The sequence below is a fragment of the Melospiza melodia genome, chromosome 12, assembly GCF_035770615.1.
Source record: "Melospiza melodia melodia isolate bMelMel2 chromosome 12, bMelMel2.pri, whole genome shotgun sequence".
Lineage (NCBI taxonomy): Eukaryota > Metazoa > Chordata > Aves > Passeriformes > Passerellidae > Melospiza > Melospiza melodia.
In genome coordinates, this window is record NC_086205.1 from 18,782,337 (window position 1) to 18,804,340 (window position 22,004).

A 22,004-nucleotide genomic window follows, 5' to 3' on the forward strand; every position below is an offset into this window, starting at 1 on the left:
TTCACTGACTGCTTCGTTGCTGTCTGTGGCTGTCACCCACTAACGGACCTGCAGAGAGATGTGACAGCGATGCTCTGTTTGTGCACAACCTGGGAGCGTGACTTTTGGGGAACAGCAAAACCCTCCACACAACATTTTCCAGGAGCTGGTACATATGACCTCAGACTCGTTTTGAAGCTTTTATAAAGCCATGGCTGTTCAATCAGAATGTTTAACCTTGCACTTGCTCCATTTTGGAGGTGTTTAATGGCTTCTTCACAAAGATGTTTACAACGCAGGTGAGCAGATTTCAGTCTGTAATTGCTCAGCCTCACCACCCTTGGCTGTGGTGTGGAACAAGTAAGGGATGGTGTATTTCCCCTGGAGAGAGATTGAGCCACTGCTGAAGCACTGCACACCGGTGTGGGCAAGCAGGGCAGCTCCCTCCTTCCAGAGCCTCCGGAATTTACACCAGATACACCCATACACTGGATGAACGGAGAAAAGACTTCATCAGTCTCCCCTCCTCACGATGGGAAGCAGAGGGGCAGGTACTGATCTCTTCTCTGTGGTGACCAGTGACGCGACCAAAGGGAATGGCCTGAAGCTGTGCGCTGGGGTTTAGGTTGGGTATCAGGAAAAGGTTCTGCCCACAGTGGCTGGGCACTGACCAGCCTCCCCAGGGAAGTGGTTATGGCACCAAGCCTGGCAGAGCTCAAGAAGCGTTCGGATAAGGCTCTCAGGCACCTGGTGTGACTCTTGGGGATGGTGCTGAGCGGGGCCATGAGCTGGACTCGGTGATCCTTGCGGGTCCCCTCCATCTCGGGATATTCTGTGACGCGCAGAGCCGCGGGGCAGGACCGTCGCGAGCCGGAACGGAGGTTCCAGGCGCGGATTCCCGGGACGCGGCTTCCCCGCGGCGGGCCGGTCCCTTCCGTGGTTCCGGGCGGACACGCAGCGGCTCCGCCCGCGCCCCGCTGGCGTCGGCGGGAGCGGGGCGGGGCCGGGAGCGGCGGCGGGGCCGGACTCGCCGCGCTGGGCTGCGGAGCGGCGGCGGTGGCTGGTACGGCGGCGTCCGGCGGGAGCGGGGGGCTGTCACCGACGGGGCGGGGGGTGCAGGGCACGGGGAGCGGAGCGGAGCCTGGCACCGGAGCGGAGGCTGCGGAGTGCGGTTAGACCGGCGGCACTTGAGGGCACCGCTCGCTCCCCCTGCCGAGCCGCTCGGGGGTCCCGCCCGGGCCCCTCTCCCGGCGGGGTGCTCGGGGCACGGGCTGGGGGCTCCGGGCCGTGCTGGCCGGTCGGGACGTGGCTTTGGGCGAGAGGGCAGTGTCGGCTGGGGTGGTCGTGATGCGCTGCGTCCCCTTTGTGGGGGCTTGGGCAGAGGCCGGGGCTCGGGCGTGATCCTCTGGGATGGCAGCACTGGCAGCCGAGAGCAGCACTGGCGGCTCATTGGGAAACTTCTGTAGTGCAGCCGCAGCGCCTGGATGTCCCGGGGGCTCCGGGGGACATGCCCCAGCCAGGGGACACAGCCAGGGCCTAGGGAGGACAGTGACGAGGTGGCCCTGGCTGCGGCGGAGCAAGGTGTGACCCAGCTGCTGCGTAGGCACACATCCTCTCTCACCCTCTTTTTGTGTCCACCGGAGTCCTGGCTGCACTGATTAATGGTTTTGTAATGGGACTTAAAGTCCTCAGGAATTCCGAGAGCTGAGATGCTCCTCTGGAGTCCTCACTCGCTGTGGAGGGCGGTGCAGGATGCTGCAGGTGGCCTTCGCTCTGTCCCCACCCTGTGATGCTGCTGCACCAGGACCCTGGCAAAGGTTGGGGTGGTCAGAAACAGGTAATGCTGCGTTTCCATCTGCAGAACCCCAGGGTCTGAGGACAGCCACTGTATTTGGTTTTGAAATATAGGTGACAAATACCCATGCATTATTTCCCAAAGAAGTTTTCCGGATATACACAATTAAGGAATTTCCTGATTTTGAATTTTTTTCCTGTGAAATCTGGGTTGTAACACTCTTTAAATCACTTTTCCAAGAACTACAAACAATACCGTTCCAGTAGGGAATTGGTGTTGATGTGTAAACCTGCTAAAGGAGGGTTACACCTCCAGTCTCAAGAAGCTCTGTTGCTAATCCCTAGAAACAAAACAGTGCAGAAGTCGGGTCAGAATAGCCACCTATTCTCACACTTTATTGTCCCTGACAGTATTTTTTCTGGTATTCTGTAATAAGTAAACCCTATTTCTGCTGCTTCACTCACCCAGCAGGGGCTGTCACATGTCAAGACACTCAGTGCCTGGAGGTCATGGTATACCCAGAAGGGCTGTGAATTCACAGAGGTCCTGACAGCAGTTTCTCTTTTTTATGTGTATTACTTAGCAGCACTATCTAGGTGACTGCACTGAACTGTTTTCAGTTGTGGTTAGACAGTTATCTTCAGCCATTTGGGACTTTGTTGGAGAAAAGCAGCATCTTTTCATCAATTGCAGGACATGAGTACCAGAGCTTCTGCTTGAGAGAATATCAGCCTGCCTGGACCAGTAGGGGATGCAAGGCCTAGGGGGTTGTTTTAGCAGGTGTAGCAAAGGTGAGGATGCTGTTGGACTGATGTGTGGCACTGGCTGGACAGGAATTCCTTTTATATGTTCCTGTGGCTTTTAACACACTGTGGGACAGCTGCTTTTGTTGATCTTGATCCAAAGTAGCTGAAGCAGCCTGTGTTTTACAAGTGGACAGGACTGTGCCAGATCCTGCAGTAACCTTTTTAAGGGGCTCAAGGGCTTGACCATGAGCAGATGCTGACTGTGGGGAGTGGTGCCATCTGTCTGGAGGTGAGCAGGCTGGGTCATATCTATCAGCACTCTGCTCCCAGGCAGGAGCTCTGAGTCTGGAGACTGGGACACAGCTGGGCCTGGCAAGCCTGGGCTGGGCATGAAGTTGCCTTGGAGATTGGGCAAGTTTTTTAAGCGCTGATAGAAGAGATCCATGATGAGTGTTCTGTCATTAACCTCTCCCAGGTCTCTGTGTCTCCGCAGATCTCCATGGGGATACACACCAACCAGTAAGGTTAATTGGAGACTGGGTGTTGCACATGAGGGAGAACAGGGGGAAAAGAATTCTCTTCACTCTATGGTCAAGGAATGCAGAGGAATATAGAGTTGCTTTGGTACTTTATAGCCTGGCAAGGGACCTATCTGAAGTGACTGGACTTCTGCCTTTTCCCTGAGGCTCTTGCTTACATGCTGTCCGTGTGTCAAGGCAATTCTCTGCAGACAGCTGGCAGAGTGCAAAGTTTAGTAGTGTTGACTGCAGATGAGTCAGCACAAGAGAAATATCTTGTTCCTGTAAAGTGCAATGATCTTGTAGGCAAAGCAGCAAATGACAGTCACATCTGACTGTGCCAACGCCTCCCAGGTTCAGAGGGACGATAGGACAGCCTTGGAGCAGGCGGTGCCACCCAGGGAGCTGCGGGTGTCCCGGGGCCTCCCTGGTGCAGCTGCCAGTCTTGTGCTTTGGGTCCCTGGTGGGAATTACAGCAGCTTTGGGCTGGAGCATTTACTGAGTTGGTGCAGCAAGCTCGTTTTCAGTTTAAGTAGCAGCATTTATTTTGCTTCACAGGTAAATCTGCAAGTGAAAAGCAGCAGAAGTGGCAGAAGAAATCCTGCTGCTGATGTAGGTTTGCAGTTAATATTCTCCAAGAAGTTCTTCAGGACATAAAAAAAAAAAAGGCAGATGGGCCAGGTCCTCATGCCATCAGTGTGCCTAGGGTGTAGAAAGATCTGACCTGCTTCTCCAGTGCAGTGTGATGCTGGAGTTCTCTGACACCACCAAGACTGGAAAATGGCAGCACTGTCCATAAAGATGCAGACAGTGAGGTAAAGCTTTGGCTAAGCAGGAAGATTTGCTGGACCTATTCTCACCTCTTCCACATGCCAGAGGGGTCAGCTTTGGTGTTGTGGTTAAATTCCAGTTCTGATGATGGTGTAGTTAACTGACACCAAGGGAGAAGTTTTAAAATCCTTCCCGGCCTGTATTCTGCTTTCCTTTCTAGTAATCAATGCTTGTCCTCTTTCCCCTCCCAGAAGTGTTTCAGTAGGATTCAGTGATTCCCTGACAGGAAAAGCAACTCTTTTCCCATCTGGCAGTCAGCTGCTCCTTGCAGAGCCTGTGCAGGGGTCTCTCTCTCGATGAGTTAGCTGGCAGGTGATGCAAGGCCCTTCTTTGATACAGGATACACCAAAGAAATATTTAAGAAGAAAAGCCCTGAGTGTTTTATAAAGTGGTGCAGGGATTGTGATGTGCCCAAGGCTTTTCCAAACGGGGCACTTGCAGCTTTGCTCCTTTGGAGCAGTATCTCGTATTCAGCCATGAACTCAATAATGCAGGAGGGTGACACCTTAAAATAGAACAATATTAATATTTTACAGCAAGGCTCTTTCTTCTGGTTATGCTTGGTTTCTATCTTGGCGTGTTCAGAATGAGCTTTGAGAGTTATCTTCTCTTTCCTCTTCCCCATCTGCTGCAAATGTAATTAATTTTAGAGCAGGCAGTGTTTTATGCATTTGGAGAAGCAAAGCCATGTCCTCATGTGTTAAACTCAGCTTCAGGTGCTGGATCCCACTGTTGGTAAATAATTGCTTGAGATGCTATTTTAGTCACTTAGGTCAAAATGAAGCATTCTAAGATGAGTAGGCTTATTACAGTAAGGTGTGGTGTATTCCCTGTTTTTTGTGAAGCCAAGCCTGGTGATGGGAGGACTTCCCAGAAATGCACCATCCACAGGACAGAGGTTTTAAAGTTCTGAATAGTGGTAAAATTATTGTTTCATTTCTGCATTAATTTGAGTAATTAACAGAGCTGTGTCACTCATGAGATGTCCGGACACTGCAGAGGCCAGTTCAGCAACATCTCACCTGTCAGGCCAGAGCAGACAGAGCATATTTATCCCACCCTTGAAGCTGGCTTCTCACTTGGTACCCTGGGGAGAGCTGCTGCTGTGTGGCTGATGCTGTCTCACCACTGCTGCTGATTTAATGCACAGTGAATAATAGAATCTCTGAAGCTGGAATCCATTCACTTAAGTTGTTTTTTTGCCATCGTTTAACTGACTGTGTATACCCTGAGAAATGGAAAAGTTAGGGTGGATGGTTGGGTGTGGGAGGAGCTGGAAGAAGCTGTTGGAGTTTTCTCCTGAGCTGGGACAGTGCTGCCCTGTACTGTAACCTGCAGTTCTTTGCCTGGCCATGGGATCTGCACCCAGCAGCAAGGGGCTGCTGATAATTCAGCAGAGACTGTACTTGTGTGCGGTGAAGTCTGGTTGCTCTGATGGGGGAAGAGCTTCACCTGGTTGTGTGTGGGGCTGCTGTGTCTGTGCTTCAGCACCAAAGCCTCTGCTTTTGATGTTTAGCTGGGCAGTGGTTCAGAATGTCTGCATTCAGCACACATTAACAGACCTTTTAATTCTCTCCCAAGGGAAGGAAAGAAAGTGGTCAGAGACCAACAGGTGACTTGAAGCGCAGTGAAATTATTTTAACCAAATAACAAAAAAATCGACTGCTGTTTGCCCCCAGTGTTTCCATGAATTCTGGGGTTACTTGAAACAGAGACAGACATTTGCTGCTTTTTTTTGAACTTCATGGTTTCTGCTGGGACCAGGGTGGTGAATGACTGACGCAGAGTGTGCTTGCAAGATGACACCTTGCAAAATGTAAGAATGACTGGTGTCATACCCTGTGTTTTTACAGAGGCACTCTGGAAGTTGCTGCATTTATAGCACGGATCTCACCTGAAAGTCAAATGCTTGGTTAAATGTTTAAAGACTTGTACCTGAGGGTTCCAGACTTTTTTGCCTGAGGTTATGTTTGCACTCTCCCATATGTTTGTTCTCAGGAAATAGTAATTTAATTACAGGAATGGGGGAAACGGCAAGCTTGACTCACAGTGAGTACTGGATGGCTCACACAGTTCTGGAATGTCCTTGTGGCTGCTCTTCACTGTCACTTTTATCTTCTCAACAATATTTTTTTGGCTCCCTACTGACCTAAGATTTCTTTCCTTGTTCTTAGTACATAGTGGTAGGCCTAGCAGAGCAGCCGAGGGTACTTTTATGTATGTAGCCCCAAACCAGTTCAGCTGTGTCTGACCCTAAAACTGCCCATAAGGTATCATCATGCTGATGCTCAGTGGGGTGGGAGAGATATTTGCATCTCGTTAAACTGCATTTGTCTTGTTACTTTGGAGCATTCCTTAACCTTGAGTCATGTGTGCTTGAGTAAGTCCGATCACTAAATCTGCTATTTAGCAGCTCTTTCACAAAACACACCCTTCTTGGCTGCCAAACAGCAGAGCTTTGCCAGTGGCCATTTGAGGGCAGTCACAGCTCCTCACGTAGCTCATCCCAAACAGAACACTCAGCAGAGCCCCTCTACTGCTGAAAAGGATGGGATTCAGAGGGGCATCTGCTCTTTGTCACACCTTGCACTTGCCCCACCTAACATTCCAGCACACCCACTGCATGTGGGTGGGGAGGCGTTTTAAATTCCACCCCACTCTTGTTATTAGGGAGTTGAAGCAGCACCTTAGCCTCGTTAAGGATCGTTGCTGGGTGGAGGGGCCGTGCTGCTCTCCAGGCCACAAGTGCCACGTGCTGCCCTGGAGAGGTGCGCACTTCAAGTCAACAAGAGACATAATGCTGTTTTCTAGTTTTTGCAAATCTAGCACCCATTTCTAACTCCTGCAGCAGCTGGAAAGGGAATATTCACTGCCATGCCTTCCTATAAATCCCTATTTTTGCTTCAGCTGTGTGAAGCAGGAGTTACTAATACTCCAGGCCCCTCTGCAAAGGTACAGTGACTCCAGCCCAAAGCACAGATAACTTCCCTCTTTATAACTGTCACCATTTCTGTCCCAAATTGGTGGTATGTCTGTCTGTTCATCAGAGAAGCAGTTCAGCTGAGCCACCACTAATTGCAAGCTAGTACATAAAGTGCCAGAAGTGTGGCCTAATGTGGTGTCAGCAGCTGCTTCACCATCTGCTGAGTCACCACTGCGGTGGGGACAAGGGACAAGAGGGGAACACGGTGGCAGCTGTCCCAAGGTGGGCTGTCCCCGCTGGGGAGCTGCAACTTTGTCTTACACAAACAGCAAAGCAAACAGCAAGCCTGTTTAAAGTCATTTAAGTTACGAGCCCTTCCTTTGCCTTTATCCTTCTGCATAGACCCTCCTTCCTCTCTTCAAGACTGTACAGGGAAGAGAAGGAAGAAGGATTGTACATGCACACCCACCAGCTGCCCTTGGGGGTGTAAAGGGTAAAGAATCCAAATGAGAGCTGGATGAGGGCTGAATGTGATGTGGGCATGCCATATCCTTAGCTTGCCTTTAAGATGCAAAAATAGCATTATTAACCTCATAGTAATGATTTATAATTTGCATTGCAACTCTTGTTTCAGTGTCTCTTCAGCCAGCTGACTGCTGCATGCTTCTCTGTGCAGAACAGCTCTGAGTTGCATTAAATGATTCAGTATTCCCACCAGGCACTGTTTGTCAAGCCTTGGCAGCTGATGCCAAATACAACTGGCTAAGCCCCTTGTGAGGTGGCTGTGTCTTTGCACTGACCTTCTGTGCACTGTGCCTGCTGTTGACTGATTCTGTTTTGGAAGAACTGAGAAATATCTCTTTTCTTTTTTTTTCCTTTTTTCCCCTCTCCTTCATTTTGTTCCAGTTCTTTCTGGACGTGCTTGGCAAGATGGAGCTGCCGACCTCATCCAGACTGAATTCCCGAAAGAGAAGAAAAGATGGATCAGGCCCTAATGGGGCAACAGAGCTGGACGGAATCCCTCCAAAAATGTCCCGACGCTCACTCGTAAGTAAGCAGAGATAAGAATTTTGGGAGCCTGTGAGATGAGGACACTGAGCTGTAACAGCAGGAAGATACAGGTGGTGGTTTATCTGTGGACAGAGAAAACAAGGCAGGGGGCAGGGGATAAGAAGCAAATGATAGTAGCTCTCCTTCTTGCAAATCCAGTTTGGAATCTTCCTTTGTTCATACTAATAACATACTTACAACGTGGGCTTAAATTAGGTCTGAGGCAAGCATTGCTAAGCTGCTTTTGTGGTGTGTCCAGCTTGTCGCTTAAGCTGAGCCAAAGAGGCATGCATTTAGATAGCCACAGAGAAGCAGGCCTTTCTCCCAGGTGGGTTTTAAGTGACCCACTGGGAGGGAGAAATACTCAGGAGAAGCACATGACAGCTGCAGGAGGGTCTGAAGCCTGTGAGCACCTGCAGAAGGGATCTGTTGAATCCATGCTCTGACACACAGGGAAGATCACTGTTCATTTGATTTTCTTGGTCTGGAGAGGGACCACATTTATGTTGCTGGTACTTTGGGAGTGCCCAGAAAAAAAAAAACAAACACAACAAACAACCAAAAGGATTTCTTTTCTAGGTCAACCTTGGGATGGCTTTAACTAGCTAATGCTAGCGGGATCTTTTCTGAAGGGGGTATGATCCAGTTAATGCTACTGACAAGGGCTGTCTTTAACTTGTCCTTGCCACAAGATTGCGACAATTGGCTTTTTATAGTTCTTCTCTGCCCTCTTCCTGGAGCTGTCCTGTGCATCACGTGTGCTCTAGTTGTTCTTTTCTTATCTCTGTCAAAAGCCAGCTACCATCCCTGCCATGTCGTACCAGGGTCATGGTCCTTGGCAGAATGTGGTGATGTGTTGCAATCTTCCTCCTCGATGACAACATTTTGCTCTTCAGGAGGGCTTCAGCCCTGTCACAGGGCATTGACAGTGGTGGTGAAGTAAGAGCAGCACCAGCAGTGAGAACTGGGGAGGCAGGCATTAGGAATGGAGGCTTGAGCTGTTGCGTGACTTATCCCACAGAACATTTATGTCCTTCACTGTTGCCAAAACCCACCCTGTCCCTCTTAAAGATCTCATGTATTTCAGTAAGGAAAGAGAAGTGTGCAGGTTATTTATTATTCTGTGGGAGTCACTTGCTCTTCAAGTTGCTATCTGTCCTCTGTTAGAAATGAAGCATTGGCAAACAGCACAAGACAAGTAATATCCATCCACTTTCTAAGCTTCCTGCCTGTTTTTAGCCACAGGGCAAATACAGTTCTCCTGGTGAAAGATTTTTTTTTCTTCTTTTTGCAAAAGTTTTATTTATTATAGCAAGAGTAATAGTGTTGCCTAACTGTGAGATTACCTTGAAGCCTTTTCCACTCCCAGCTAAGCAGCTGTTGGCAGAATGTTCCCCTGAAGCAGCAGGGCTCAGCAGCAGATGGTGGTAACAAACCTGCTGACACATAAGCCTGTTGTATTGCGCACATCAGGTTGAGTTTTGACCCTCAGTGGCCCTGCAGGGGAAGGGCAAGGTTCAGGCAGGACCTTTTGAGGACATGTCTCTGTGTTCCTCAGATAATTTTAATAGGGCTTTTTGTGCTTCTATTCCTAACTTCAACTAAACTGCCAAGAATCTAGTTTTATAGGGAAGTCCTAGACTTACTGGCAGTGATGAGAGGAGAGACCTGCAGGCCTTATCTGACAGTAAGGATCCTGGTAGAGGAGGTGCTGTGTGGAGCCCTTGGTAACTTAAAGGAGATGTTCAGCAGGAGCAGCTTGTTTGACTGTCGTGGTCAGTGGTTGTTTTCCTGTGCATTTCACTAAAAGCACTCTGATAAGGATTGACACTGGCCAGAATAGCAGTGGTTTTTCTGGTTGCAGTGGTGCTGGATGCTGCCAGCATTCTGCAGTGGGACAGGAAGCCAGAGAGGAAACTGCAGATTAGCCCTTTCAGCTTGAAGGTATTATTGTAATGATTTGCAAGCTTGTTTCCTAGTGTTCTGACTCGGGAACAAGATGTCCATTGCAGCCCTACACCTTCCAGCTAGAAGGAAATTCAGCTCTTTGTTTTGTAATGGGAAGGGCAAATGTTTCATTTCCATTCAGAGCAGACCAGAAATGATGGCTGCACTTCAGCTGTTGATTAAATGTACTGCTATTGTCAAGCTAGCAGGCTGGAGGGGTTTTCTTGCAGCAGTTGGAGTTATTCTGACACAGATCAAGATGAGTCTGCCACTTGTATGGCTCAAAAATGGTGACAGCACACACATGCTCTCAGAGTTAGTGCTGCATTGGTATTGCTCTTCTGCTTGTTCATAGATCAAGGAGCTGTTACAGTTTGTACATCACAGCACAAACACTCAGGCACAGCAGAGTGATGGTCTTGCCAGAGTGGTCACAGCTGGAGCTGTGACAGTGAGGTTTGAGCTTGGCCTGTGCTGCTGTGAACTGCTCTTTGTCAAAAGTCTGAGTTTAGCAGCTGCAGCTCTGACCTTCTGATTTTCTTGCTCCAGTAGAAATACTGTCTTCTGAAATCTGCTTTTCTCTCTCTCTCCCTCTCTAAACTCAGGCTAATCAGCCTGCAAGGCTGTTTTGAGGTTTTACACTAATTATTCTTTTGGTACACGTGTCTGAATTATGCAGAGGCAGTGAGTCACCCGGTGGCTGGGACACTGTGATGGCAGTGCTGCCACTACAAACTGCCCTCACTTTTGCAGTCTCTCAGTGAAACTCTCCTGGCTCTTTAGGGCCTGCGGGAGCCAGCCCCGTTCTCAGATGAGGTGGAGATCGACTACAGCAAACCATACATCAGAGTGACCTATGAAGAAGCCATGAGAGGGACCCCCTGTAAGTAAGAACACAGACTGTTCTGCTGTTTGGAATGTTGGGTTTGGGGGATGTGGGTATGATTGGGATATCTCTGAGACCAAGCCAACCTTGTGTGTTTGACCAGGTTTACAGCCAATGACAAAGTGAGTGCTTTGGTGATTAGATAACTGTTTCCATGGGAAATTTGGCTGTCAGTACACCTGAAATTCAAGTTTGTATGTGTGAGGAGATTACAGATATTTCTTTTAAACTCTAGCTGAGCCACTGACAGCCATAGAACTCCACACTTTCTGTACTACTATGTCTGAGGCAGCTTAAAGTTAAGCCTTAAGCCCTTTAAAAGTCATATTTTTTAAAAGTCATATTTTCTGAAACTTGAAACAGGCAAGTAAAACCAATTTATATCCTTGTCAGACTGTCCCATTCTAGCCTTGACTTGAGTTAAAGTCAGTGTCATTAAACACCACAGGCCAGCCCCTCAACAAAAAGCTGTCCTTTTATTCTCTAAACCAGGCTGGGAAAAACACTGTTCTCTTTGCAAGTCCACAGGGGAGGCAGAGGCACAGCTGACTCCTGAAGGCTCTCTCCTGCCAAACAGAGTGTGCAGACAGTGCTGTCTTACCTGGGCTCTCTGTTGTGGCTACAGAGGCAGTAATAGTGCTGCACTTCTATCTGCTTGACTGCTGAGAGATGAACCAGCTCAGACTGAGACCTGGCTGTGGTTTCCTGCTGGGGTTCTGAAAATCCAGTGTATTTCACAGTCTGCTTTTATTTCCCAGCTGAAAATCTCCAGAGTCTGCACAAAGGTCTCTGATTCAGCAGTGGTGGCTCTCCTGCCTGCTGAGACTAAAACACAGTGCACACTTCCTTGTTGCTGTTTGTGTCTGTGCTCAGGAACTGCAGCTGCTGCAGGTACAGAGGAAAGATAAGGATGTCCCAGCCACTTTCCAGAATGTGAATGAATATTCATAAAGGTCTGCTAGGACCAGTCCTCTTCTGGCATACAGAAAGCTTTTGCAGTCACAGATCTCCTTAGCTCTTCAGAGCCTTCTGGCATCCTCAGATTGCGGTCTTAGAACCACTAAAAAATTATTGTAAGAGGCTGTCCTCAAACTGATTCCTCTGCTCAGCTTGAACTTAAGATCCCTGACCTTTGCATCAACTCCTCGTCTTGCTGCCTCCCAGTCTCTGTCTCTGGGTACCTCCAGGGCTCTCCCCAGACCTGTGGGGTCTCAGCTTCCTGTTAGGTCCTGTTCTCTCTGCCCTTCTTCACTGCAGCTTTGCTGTCCCTGTGCTCACCACTCCTCTGAGTCTGTCTGTCTGAACTGAGCCAAGAGAGCAGCAGGCTGTTCCCAAGTGTGTCACATACAAAGAGTGTGGCTTTTGATTATCAGCAGCAAGAGGACTGTGGTCCTGTGTGGTCCCAAGATCAGAAACCTCCCACTGTTACATGGCAGTGCTAGACTATCTCACTTTACCTCTGTGCTGCCCTCAAAGAACTGAGCTACAGTTTCTCCTGGCAGAGGTGGCCTGAGGGAAGTTTTGATGATGATGATGATGATGATGATGATGATGATGATGATGATGATGATGATGATGATTATTATTATTATTATTATTATTATTATTATTATTATTATTATTATTATTATTATTATTATTATTATTATTATTATTATTATTATTATTATTATTATTATTTTAGTTGATAATGCCAGTGATTCAGCAGAATTGTGTCTGCTTTTCTTTGAGTAGTTCAGCTGTGGTTTTGAATAAGGCTATACACTGCTTGTTCCTAGGGGAGCTGATGCTGCTGGTCCCTCCACCAGACTGTGGCAGCAGGCTGCAGAGAGGGATGCTGTAAAGGCCTTGAGATGCCATCCTAGCAGGCAGGAGGAAATCAGGCACCTGTGAAACATTTGGGCCAGTTCCCCTCTGGTGTGCAAAAAGTTAATTCTGCATTTGGATTTCCATAGAAGGGAAATGTTCAGGGTTTGCTTTTCCCTTGGTCTCTCCTTCACCTTGTTTGGGTGATACATGGTAGGCTTTCAGTCTGCCTTTATATGTGGCTGTATTTCAGCTCTGTGCTCAGATGCATTTGTTTCCACATGGGAAGGCAGAGAGCCAGGCATTTTTCTTCATAGTTCTGTCCTGATTATGGTGCTGCATTCTGTAACACCTCCGTGACTTTCAGAAGGTCCTCAAACGTGAGTATGAGCAGCAGCTGCTTCTCCAGGCAGGCATATTCACAGCTGTGTCTCTGTTCCTTTGGCACAGTGGATCGCCCTGTCAGAGTTTATGCTGATGGAATATTTGACTTGTTCCACTCTGGACATGCCCGGGCCTTGATGCAAGCAAAGAACCTCTTCCCAAACACATACCTCATTGTTGGAGGTAAGGAGTGACCTTGTTGACTTTGGCTGTTGCAGGAGTACAGTTGAGCTCTGTCTCTGGTTGTGCATACTGGGGTTTTGTCTTTGTGGCCTCAGTGACTCTCACTGAGACACTTGTCCCAAATGTTGCTGGAGTCTTATTGCAAAACTTTGAGGGCTGGATATGTCTGCAGAAAGATATCCTGCACCAAATGAGTACTTAAGGAAAAGATTTTTGATTGTGCTGTTTTAATTTGACCCTTCTATTTTGTGACAGGTACAGGTGAGTTGCACATCTGAGTATCAAAATATATTAGGGATCGTTGAGCATCTACTTTTGACTCATAAATGAGACAGCTAAAGTATGAGCCCCTCCCATGGCTGCTTTGCTCACCTGTATTGCCCTGCAAGTTACTCCCCAGCTCCAGTTTCCTGCTAGAGACTGCTTAGTGTCAAACAGATCCCAGTGGGAGCATGGAGATCACAGTGGTTTCTTGGGCATGTGCCTGGACACCTGGAAGTCAGTTAGACCTTCCTTCTCAAAATAGAAGTTCCCATTTTGTCTGTTAGGTCATAAGTCTTTAGATGGTGCCAGGAATATCCTGCTGAATGCCTGAAGGGATCTAGCAGAGGTGTTTCAGCCAGGCTCCTTCAAGCATGTAACAGGAAAAAAGATACCCCTTCTCTGGCTGCTGCAGTGCATGGGCCTCTGCCCAGGCAGTGCCTCTGCTCACCCCTCCACCCACACTGAGGGCACATCAGGCTGTGCATGTTGTCCATCAGGAGCTGACCCCTACTCAGGCTGCACAACGATGCTGAAGTATGAGAACTGAAAATACCTTTAACTAGTTTTCTCAACTCCTGTTGTCTTCATGAAGAAAATGAAATTCTGACCCTGCCATAGAATGATTATAACATCCTTGAGTGTTTGTTTCCTTATCACAGTTCCAGTCATTGCTGAGAGCATTCTAATAGTGATGTGCCTGCACTTCTTGTGTGCTACAGTAGTGTCTGGAAGGGGAAGGGAGGGAGGAGAGCTGAAACAGTTGCTCCAACCTACAAACTGCCCTGAGCTTAGAAATCTTAAAGGCTGAAAGACATCCCCATTTACATGAACACTACAACAGACAGGAAAATAACTTCAGGTCAAACTATTGACATGTTAAAGTAGCAAGGAGTGTAATGACATTCTGTGCCTCTGGGAGACTGGTGAGGAGAAGGGCAATGAACTTGCACCAGGACTGAGACAAGAGGCCACATCCCAGAAGAACATTAGCTCCAAGCAGGGAACAGTCTCCCCCAGTCTTTATCATCTGTTTGTCTAGAACATATAAATAAATCCAATACCAGTGAGACTGGTAGTGTCTTGTTTACTTTTGAGTCTGATAATCAAATAGAACTCCTTCTTCAGTATCTTACAGTGCAGATTATGAAGAGTTGTTAATTTACTTTCTCATAGAACATAATAATTAAGCTTGATTTCCTGTGAACTCCCCCTTTGTTTTAACATAAACTTTCCAAGAGCTAGACTGTGGTATGGCATTTTATGAAATCAGAAGTTCAGGCAATAAGTTTTTTCAGATTCCAAGCCTGAGACATCCATTGCTTTAAAGGTGCATTTCTGAGCAGCAGGCCCCCCAGGTGCCATTTCTTACAGAAGAATGGTCTTCTGTGTTAGCTGGTTTTCTTGACAAGTGTTGAAAGCTCTGGAGACTTTAAAGGCTTGGGGTGTGTGGGTCCCCAGCTTGGGCAGAAATTCTCCAAGCAGCCTGCCCAGAATTGCTCAGGAGTTTAGTGCCCTGTAGCACTCCCTGTTCCTGGTGTATTGTGGCTGGAAGAGCTGGGTTTGAAACACCAGCCTCTGTCAGCTGCTGGCATTGTCAGGTCCAGCACAGTGTGGGCCAGGTCCTTTTATTGTAAGTCATGGGGGTAAGTGCCTCAGACTGTGTTCTCTGCCTGTTTCTGCAGTGTGCAGTGATGAGCTGACCCACAACTTCAAGGGTTTCACGGTAATGAACGAAAACGAGCGCTACGATGCTGTGCAGCACTGTCGCTATGTGGACGAGGTGGTGAGAAATGCACCCTGGACCCTCACACCCGAGTTCCTGGCAGAGCACAGGGTAATCTGTGACATCTGATCTCCTTGGAATTTCGATTAGCCTCTCTCTGTTTATAGCAAGAATTCATCTTTGGGAGTGACCTCTGCCTGAGCAAGCTGTTTCTGTTGAAGCGCCTTAAATATAGAATGAACTGGGTTATGGGAATTGAGTGGGTTTCTTGGGAGTGTAGAAGCATTTGCTGAGCTGGTATGTAATGTTAAAATAATGTAGAGATTGTGACATAATGAGAAAGGTTCTTGCTATTTCAGTAGAGATTGGTGCTGGTTACAGATAGGTGTGAAATGCAGTAGAGAGAGGAATAGGTGTGTTTGAAGTGATTTCTGGGTGGTGTCTGGTCCAATTCCCTGCTTACAGCAGGAGCAGCTTAGATATACATCAGCCTCCTTGCCACAGGAGACCAGACAAGCTGTCTTGAAAGCCTTTTATCAGCTGGTGAGATAAAGTGAAAGGAATCTCTTAACATCTGTTGAACAGCTTTGGGAGGTGAAGGAGTCTCTAGGGAAGCTTGCTTAGTTTACCGTTGTTGTCGTTAACAAGCCATTTCTCTGTGGAGCTTAAAGCAGCTGTGTACCTATTTCCAGCCTTTTCTTTCCCCTCTGTCATGTGCTTACAATTCACAGGCAATTGCCACTGAGCACTTGGGACTGCTCTGTGTTGTGTTGTTACAGAGGGAACGTCCTGCTGTTCTCTCTCATACCCCTGAGTGGAGGTGTTGAGCCGAAAGTTACCATCTTTCGACAGCAGCAGGAGATCTGCACGTTCCAGATAAAATGTTGACTTGCTTTTCTAATTTTCAGATCGACTTTGTTGCACATGATGACATCCCCTACTCTTCTGCTGGCAGTGATGATGTCTATAAGCATATAAAAGAAGCAGGTGGGTCCCCCTCAAATTCTCCAGGGCTTCTTATCAAAAATCTTCTGTAGTTTCTCTTGTACCTCTGTAATGCGAGATTATGCCCCTCTGATCTGCCCAGGAGCCTGTGGTGACAGGAAGGAGAAGCTCTGGGCCCTACTTCATAACACTAGGACTGTTCCATGGCCCAGTATTAATTCCTAATTTCAGTCTAGTTATTTTGATTGAATTAACAGCAATCTCTTGAAAACATACTACAGTTTAGCTTAGAGATTCTCACAAATGGGAAATCTGATGAACTTAGCAGAGGGACATCTCTAGCTGTTAAATTCACTGGGGATGCAGCTTTTTTATATCTATCCAAACTCAGCCATCAGAATGTTATATTTCCATCCATTAAAATGCAGGACCCCTTGTCCTGTCCTTGTCCCCACACTACTCTGTATGCAGTCAATATTTAAGCCAGCTAAAGTGAAGACCTGTTCATTAGAATACCTGCTATTTTGACAGGGTTTTGGCATGTTTTGGTCTTACTTAGGCATCCCAGAAAGGATGGCTCTGGTATTGTACATTTAAGGACAAAGATGTGAGAGCAGTTAGCAAATGTTGACAAGAGAAGTTGTTTCGTGACAGAGGTGGCAGCAGCTTTTTGCCTTGTGTCTTGCTCAAGCTGTCCTGGGTCCTTTTCTCCAACTTTAGGCATGTTTGCACCGACCCAGAGGACCGAGGGCATCTCCACATCCGACATCATCACGCGCATCGTGCGGGACTACGACGTCTACGCCCGGCGGAACCTGCAGCGGGGCTACACGGCCAAGGAGCTGAATGTCAGCTTCATAAACGTGAGTGGAAGTGGGTCTCACCCCACGCTGCAGGAGCCAGAACCTTGCTGAGTGTGAAGGGAGTCTTGTCTAGTGATAGCACAGTCCTGCCATGTGCCAGTGAAAGGCCTGTCTGCAGAGCTAAGCGTTGGCACCAAACCAGTGTTTCCTTGGACTGAAAAATAGACTTCCACCCCTGAAATCACCTCAGGGACCCACTCAGAGGAACTGGGGGGCTGCTAATGCTGCTGTCTTGTTAGAGATGTCTTGATGGTGTCTTAACTATTGAAAGAGCCGGAGAGAGGGTGTGTGGCAAAATATATGTTTTTCTTGAATGAAGAGTGAGTTGTTCTTGACAGGAGCTGCTTTCTCATCTCTCTCCTCTTCCCCTAGCCACCTCCCTAGGGTAGAGTCATTTGTTAGGATAAAATCTGATGCTGTTTCCACTGTACTGTTCCTTTCCTGGAGCTGCAGGAGCAGCAGTGCTTGGGTAGGACAGAAGGATATGCCCTGATCCTGTGCTGTGCAGCTCTAGCCCTCAGAAAGAGTACATGGCAGAAGACATTTTTGATGTTGGAAGTAAAGTCATAAACATTTTTTTTTATCACTCAGATACTGTGCCTGTGAACAGCAGTGAAACAGGAGAGGTAACGGCTGCTTGGCCTCTCCTTGGCACATAACTCTGCCTCTGTTTAAAAACACCCAGCAGAAAGACTGGTGCTGTTGTGATATGCAGAGACCTACAGCAAGTCACTCGAATCTAATCTGTGTGCTGTATAAATATTTCCCTCTTCAGTGCACTCCTATTAGATAGTGCTTATCTCTGGCTTTAGTCTTGCTTTGTGTACTGTGCCAGTGCCTGCCACAGAGTGTCTCACAGCCCCACTGTGTCTGCCATGTAGTCTAGGAAAGAAGTGTCATAGAAGTGAGGGAGGAATGTCACCAGACTAATGGAGATGCTGAGTCTCAAGCAGCAGTTCAGTGTAGTTACACAGAGCAGAGATGGTCTCCACTCAAATCTGGTGAGCTGTATTCTGATCCACCACTCTCTGTGCAGGAGAAAAAATATCACCTCCAGGAACGTGTGGATAAGGTGAAAAAGAGAGTGAAGGATGTAGAGGAGAAGTCAAAGGAATTTGTCCAGAAAGTGGAAGAGAAGAGTATTGATCTCATTCAGAAATGGGAAGAGAAGTCCCGGGAGTTCATCGGCAATTTCCTGGAGATGTTTGGCCCAGAAGGTGCACTGGTAAGGAGCTGCTATGGGAAAATGGGAAAGGGAATTTTGGAGACATTAACAGACATTGTAGGGCTTCTACAGGGTCTGCAGAGGAAAGGTCTGGCATTTGTTGCAGTGCTCAGTGTGCTGCCAGTCTCCAGACAAGCTGTCCCAGGTTTGGGCAGCCTGTTTTCAGGGAGTACCCACCATTGCCAACGAGATAATGCCAGGTACATTGTAGAGTGAAAAACTCCCCTGTCCCAGAGCTGACCTGTAAACTCCAATTTGTGCCCTGCTGACCACTGAGGTGCCAAGGGGATGGTGGTCACTTTGTCATTGGCCTAAGATGAGTCTGAAGCAAATTGTTTATGCTAGGCTTTCCTGCACTGTTGGGTGAATATCACAGGTATTTCATGTTAGAAGTGCTTGAAAAGGAGTGGTGATTACACTGTGTGCAGTTTCCAAAGCCCAGAGTGATGCTGGGGCTTTTTCTGCTCTTAAATAGCATGAAGTTCTGAAGGGGCACAACTCAAAATGCTGCACAGGGTGTAAGTAATGTCCATTTCCATGAGTGTGCAACCCATGCTAACAGTCCTCCTGCTTCCCTCACCAGAAACACATGCTGAAGGAGGGCAAGGGCCGGATGCTGCAGGCCATCAGCCCAAAGCAGAGTCCCAGCAGCAGCCCCACACACGACCGCTCCCCATCTCCCTCCTTCCGCTGGCCCTTTTCCACCAAGACTCCTCCTTCCTCCCCTGCCAACCGCTCCAGGAACGAGTCTGCAGTCACCTATGACATCAGTGAGGATGAAGAGGATTAACCTACCTGCCAGGATTTGCTGCGGACCGCTAATCGCTGAATCCTAAGTCCAGACCCACTGGGGAACTCTAAATGAGCAAGAGAGCCATAGGAACAGGGCTGATGGCTGAGCACAGGGCCTTGGAGGCACCCGTTGCTCATAGCAAGGGCTGCTGCCTGGAAGCACATTCAAACCTCCTCTCCCTTCTCCCCCAATCCCCTTTTTATTGTTTACGTTCTAGCGGTTTCCAGGGTGAAGATGGTTTTTATATTTTAAGAAAATATTTGTTAAAAGGGCAAGGAATAGCACTCAAGCGTGGCTTTTGTTTTGGTTTCTTTTCCCTTGTTAAACCTCCAGGCAAGAGAGAGAGTGGGAAGACCCATCTGTCTCTTCTTTCCTTCAGCTCCTCTGTCCTATCCCCCCCATCCCCAGGCAGTATCTGTGCCACTGCCAAACGAAAGACCCCTCAGTTCCTCAACCAGCATGACCTCGAGAGCATGCACAAAGCAGTGGTGTAATGAGGCTTCTAGGAAATAGAGACATCCCTGCTGGGCTGGAGCTGATAGGAATCTGTCCAGCAGACCCTGTAGTGCTCACATGCCTCTTAACTGAGCTTCCCAGCGTGTTGCAGTGAGGACGTGCTGGGCAGGGGTACCAGCTTGGCACGCAGGAGCTACACCTGGGGAGGACTTGCAGCACTGTAGAGTGGCACACCCCGTAAAGTGCACAGCATTCAAGCTCCAAACTGTAGAGGGGCTGCAGGGGAAAGGCCTTTCCAGCTAATCTTAACAAGACTGCTAAATCCTGAGCTAAAATTGAGCCCTCAGTTGCTGTTGGAGAGAAGAGAATGAATCTTTGCTTCAGGGCATTTGCTGTTGTACATTTCCTTGGGTGTGAGAGCCCAGGTAGGAAATGAATGTGTCTAGTCTTTTGAGAAGTTCCTTGTTCCAGTCTGTGGTGTGTTACACATTTTAGTGTCTGTCCAAACAGTCCCTCAGCACTGTGCTCTGTGTGTGTTTGTCTGTGTTTCAGTTGCTGTGCTGTAGGGGCTGCAGGAATCCTTCACACTGGTGCCATGAAGTCGCTGCTCTAAGGGCAAAGCAGCCAGTGTGCTGCTGCTGTCAGTGTGTGCAGCTGGACAGATGAAGGGCCCCAGTTCTGTGTGACAGTTACCTGGCTTGTGCAGTACATGCACAAATCCATGCCTGCTCACTCTGCTCCATGAGGCACGATGGAAGGAGCATCAGAGAGTGCTGCAGCTTTTTAAGGGTATTTAAATGCATAGTGCTCGTGTGAGTCCATGGTCCAAGTTGTGCCTGCTGTTGTGTCTGTGATACACACTGAGCTTTGTGGCCTGTGGCTCCCCAAGGGGACTTGCCCTCCTCCTGGCTGAGCAGAGCAGGTCCAGCACCCTGTCCTGCAGCCAGCACTGGAGAAACTGGCCTTGCTGTCACGTAGCTGTGGAGCTTTTCTGCCAGGGTTTGCCTCTGATAACCACTGTCTCTGGGTGGAGCTGCTGGGCTGAGTTGCCTGTATCCTGTGGTGCTGGGAAGAGAGGACAGCTCAGAGCCCTGTCAGCAGTGCTGCTGGGAGGTCTCCAGAGCAGGATGTGAGGCTTGGGGAGCAGCACATGAAAGGAAGAAACTCATCAAGTGCTGCAACAAGCTCTGCACACTGTGATGCTTCCAGAGCACGTGGTGGCCCTGGGGTAGGAACAGGCTGCAGCTTCTTTCCAACTTCTGTCTTGATGGTCTTTTGTCACGCTGCCCAAAGGGCTTGACAGAGGTTATGTGCTTCTCTTGAAGTCAGAACCAGTATGGGAAAGGGTATTTTGGGGATCACTAATCTGCCACTTGGACCTCTTTCAGCAGGGATGTGCACAGCTGTGGGAGCATGGCTGGCTGCCGTAGATTTTAAACTCTAAGGAGCAAATAACAGTCACGTGGTAGAAGCCAGTTGTTAATCCTCTGGTTTATGAGTGGTAGAACACTTCCTTTGTATCACTCACGTTGTCTCTTCCCTCATCTTCCCTTCCTCACCCTTCCCTCAGCGTGGATGTTGCGGTTGCTTCCCTGAGCCAGATCACAAAGGCCAGGCTGCTTTAGAGCCTTACTACTGTTTTAAACACAAGTTATGCAACAGTGTTCTGTAAGTTTGGGTATCCATGATGTTCTGGATTGTGGCTTGTTCTGCAGAGACCTTAACAAGCTTGGTCTCTTTGCAAATTCTGGGGTGCTTGGCAAGCCAGCCATGGTTTTACATGTAGCTTGGAATAACAGAGCTGTTTCTTGTAACCAATAATCTCTGCTTCCTCCTTGCACTGAAATTAAATTGGACACTGAAATCCCAGTCTAGTCCTTTATTTTTCCTTTGTTTTGTTTTCTCCTGGATTGCTGGACCAGTCTTCTCCAGCACTGTCATATTTTATCGGGGATAGGTAAAGCTTGATCTTTCAGCAAAACATGAGCCAAGTTCCCCAGGCTCATCTCATTCCCACAGATACACCCAGTGCTGCTGCTTCAGGGCTGTTCTGCACAACTCTAAGCCATCCCTTCCTCTTCAAAAGAAGCATCCAGAAGAGATATGAAGCAAAAAGTGCAGAAAAACAAAAGTTTACTAGCATGCAGTGAAGAGCCCTGTGGAGTTTGATGCTGCCAAATCTAGAGGCATCTATTCATGTGAAACAGCCCCATTTCACTTCCTCTGTAGATCTGGGGTGTGAGCCCCGGGAAAGGATTTTCTGATGGCAAAGAACAACAGCAACAGACAGAATTGAGAAGGACCAGGGATGGTGGTAGAAGCAAGAGCATTGGAGAATGCTGCAACTTTTCTTAACATGTGATCTGCTCATTTGAAACCATGGGCTAAGTTGTGCTTCTGGTGTCTGTAATGAACACTTGGGGTCAAAAGATTACCCAGTGGTTTCTGCAAATTGTTACTGCTCCTGATGTCCATCCCCGTGTCTAGAGCAGATACTGGTACTGGACTGAGGCTGGTTAAGGCAGCATTGACTAATTCCCAGTGTTATGAAGGTGCTTCAAGGCTCCTTCCTTTACCTGGCACCTAACTGGCAGGTGTGGATGCTCCCTGTGTGCTTTCAGGAGCAGCTAGTCCCACAGAGGGCAGGCCCCAGGGACGGGCCAGATCCATCCTGATATCCTGGTAGA

The 22,004-nt window shown here is 48.2% G+C and overlaps 1 protein-coding gene across 1 annotated transcript; it reads left to right on the plus strand.

The window, feature by feature from the left end:
- Window positions 1-1,679: 1,679 nt before the first annotated feature.
- On the plus strand, window positions 1,680-21,186 carry PCYT1A (phosphate cytidylyltransferase 1A, choline). The gene is made up of 9 exons (XM_063167051.1): window positions 1,680-1,816; window positions 7,699-7,839; window positions 10,573-10,672; window positions 12,932-13,048; window positions 14,995-15,146; window positions 15,944-16,022; window positions 16,701-16,843; window positions 17,880-18,068; window positions 18,652-21,186. Exons 1-9 carry the CDS (start codon window positions 1,769-1,771, stop codon window positions 18,856-18,858), a joined length of 1,176 nt encoding a protein of 391 aa, XP_063023121.1. The 5' UTR covers window positions 1,680-1,768; the 3' UTR covers window positions 18,859-21,186.
- The last annotated feature ends 818 nt before the right edge of the window (window positions 21,187-22,004 follow it).

Coding starts and splice junctions, on each gene's coding strand:
- PCYT1A (XM_063167051.1), top strand. CDS start 1,769: ATGCTGCTGCACCAGGACCCTGGCAAAGGTTGGGGTGGTCAGAAACAG. Junction 13,049..14,994: donor CACATACCTCATTGTTGGAG/GTAAGGAGTGAC, acceptor CTGTTTCTGCAG/TGTGCAGTGATGAGCTGACC. Junction 18,069..18,651: donor TTGGCCCAGAAGGTGCACTG/GTAAGGAGCTGC, acceptor TTCCCTCACCAG/AAACACATGCTGAAGGAGGG.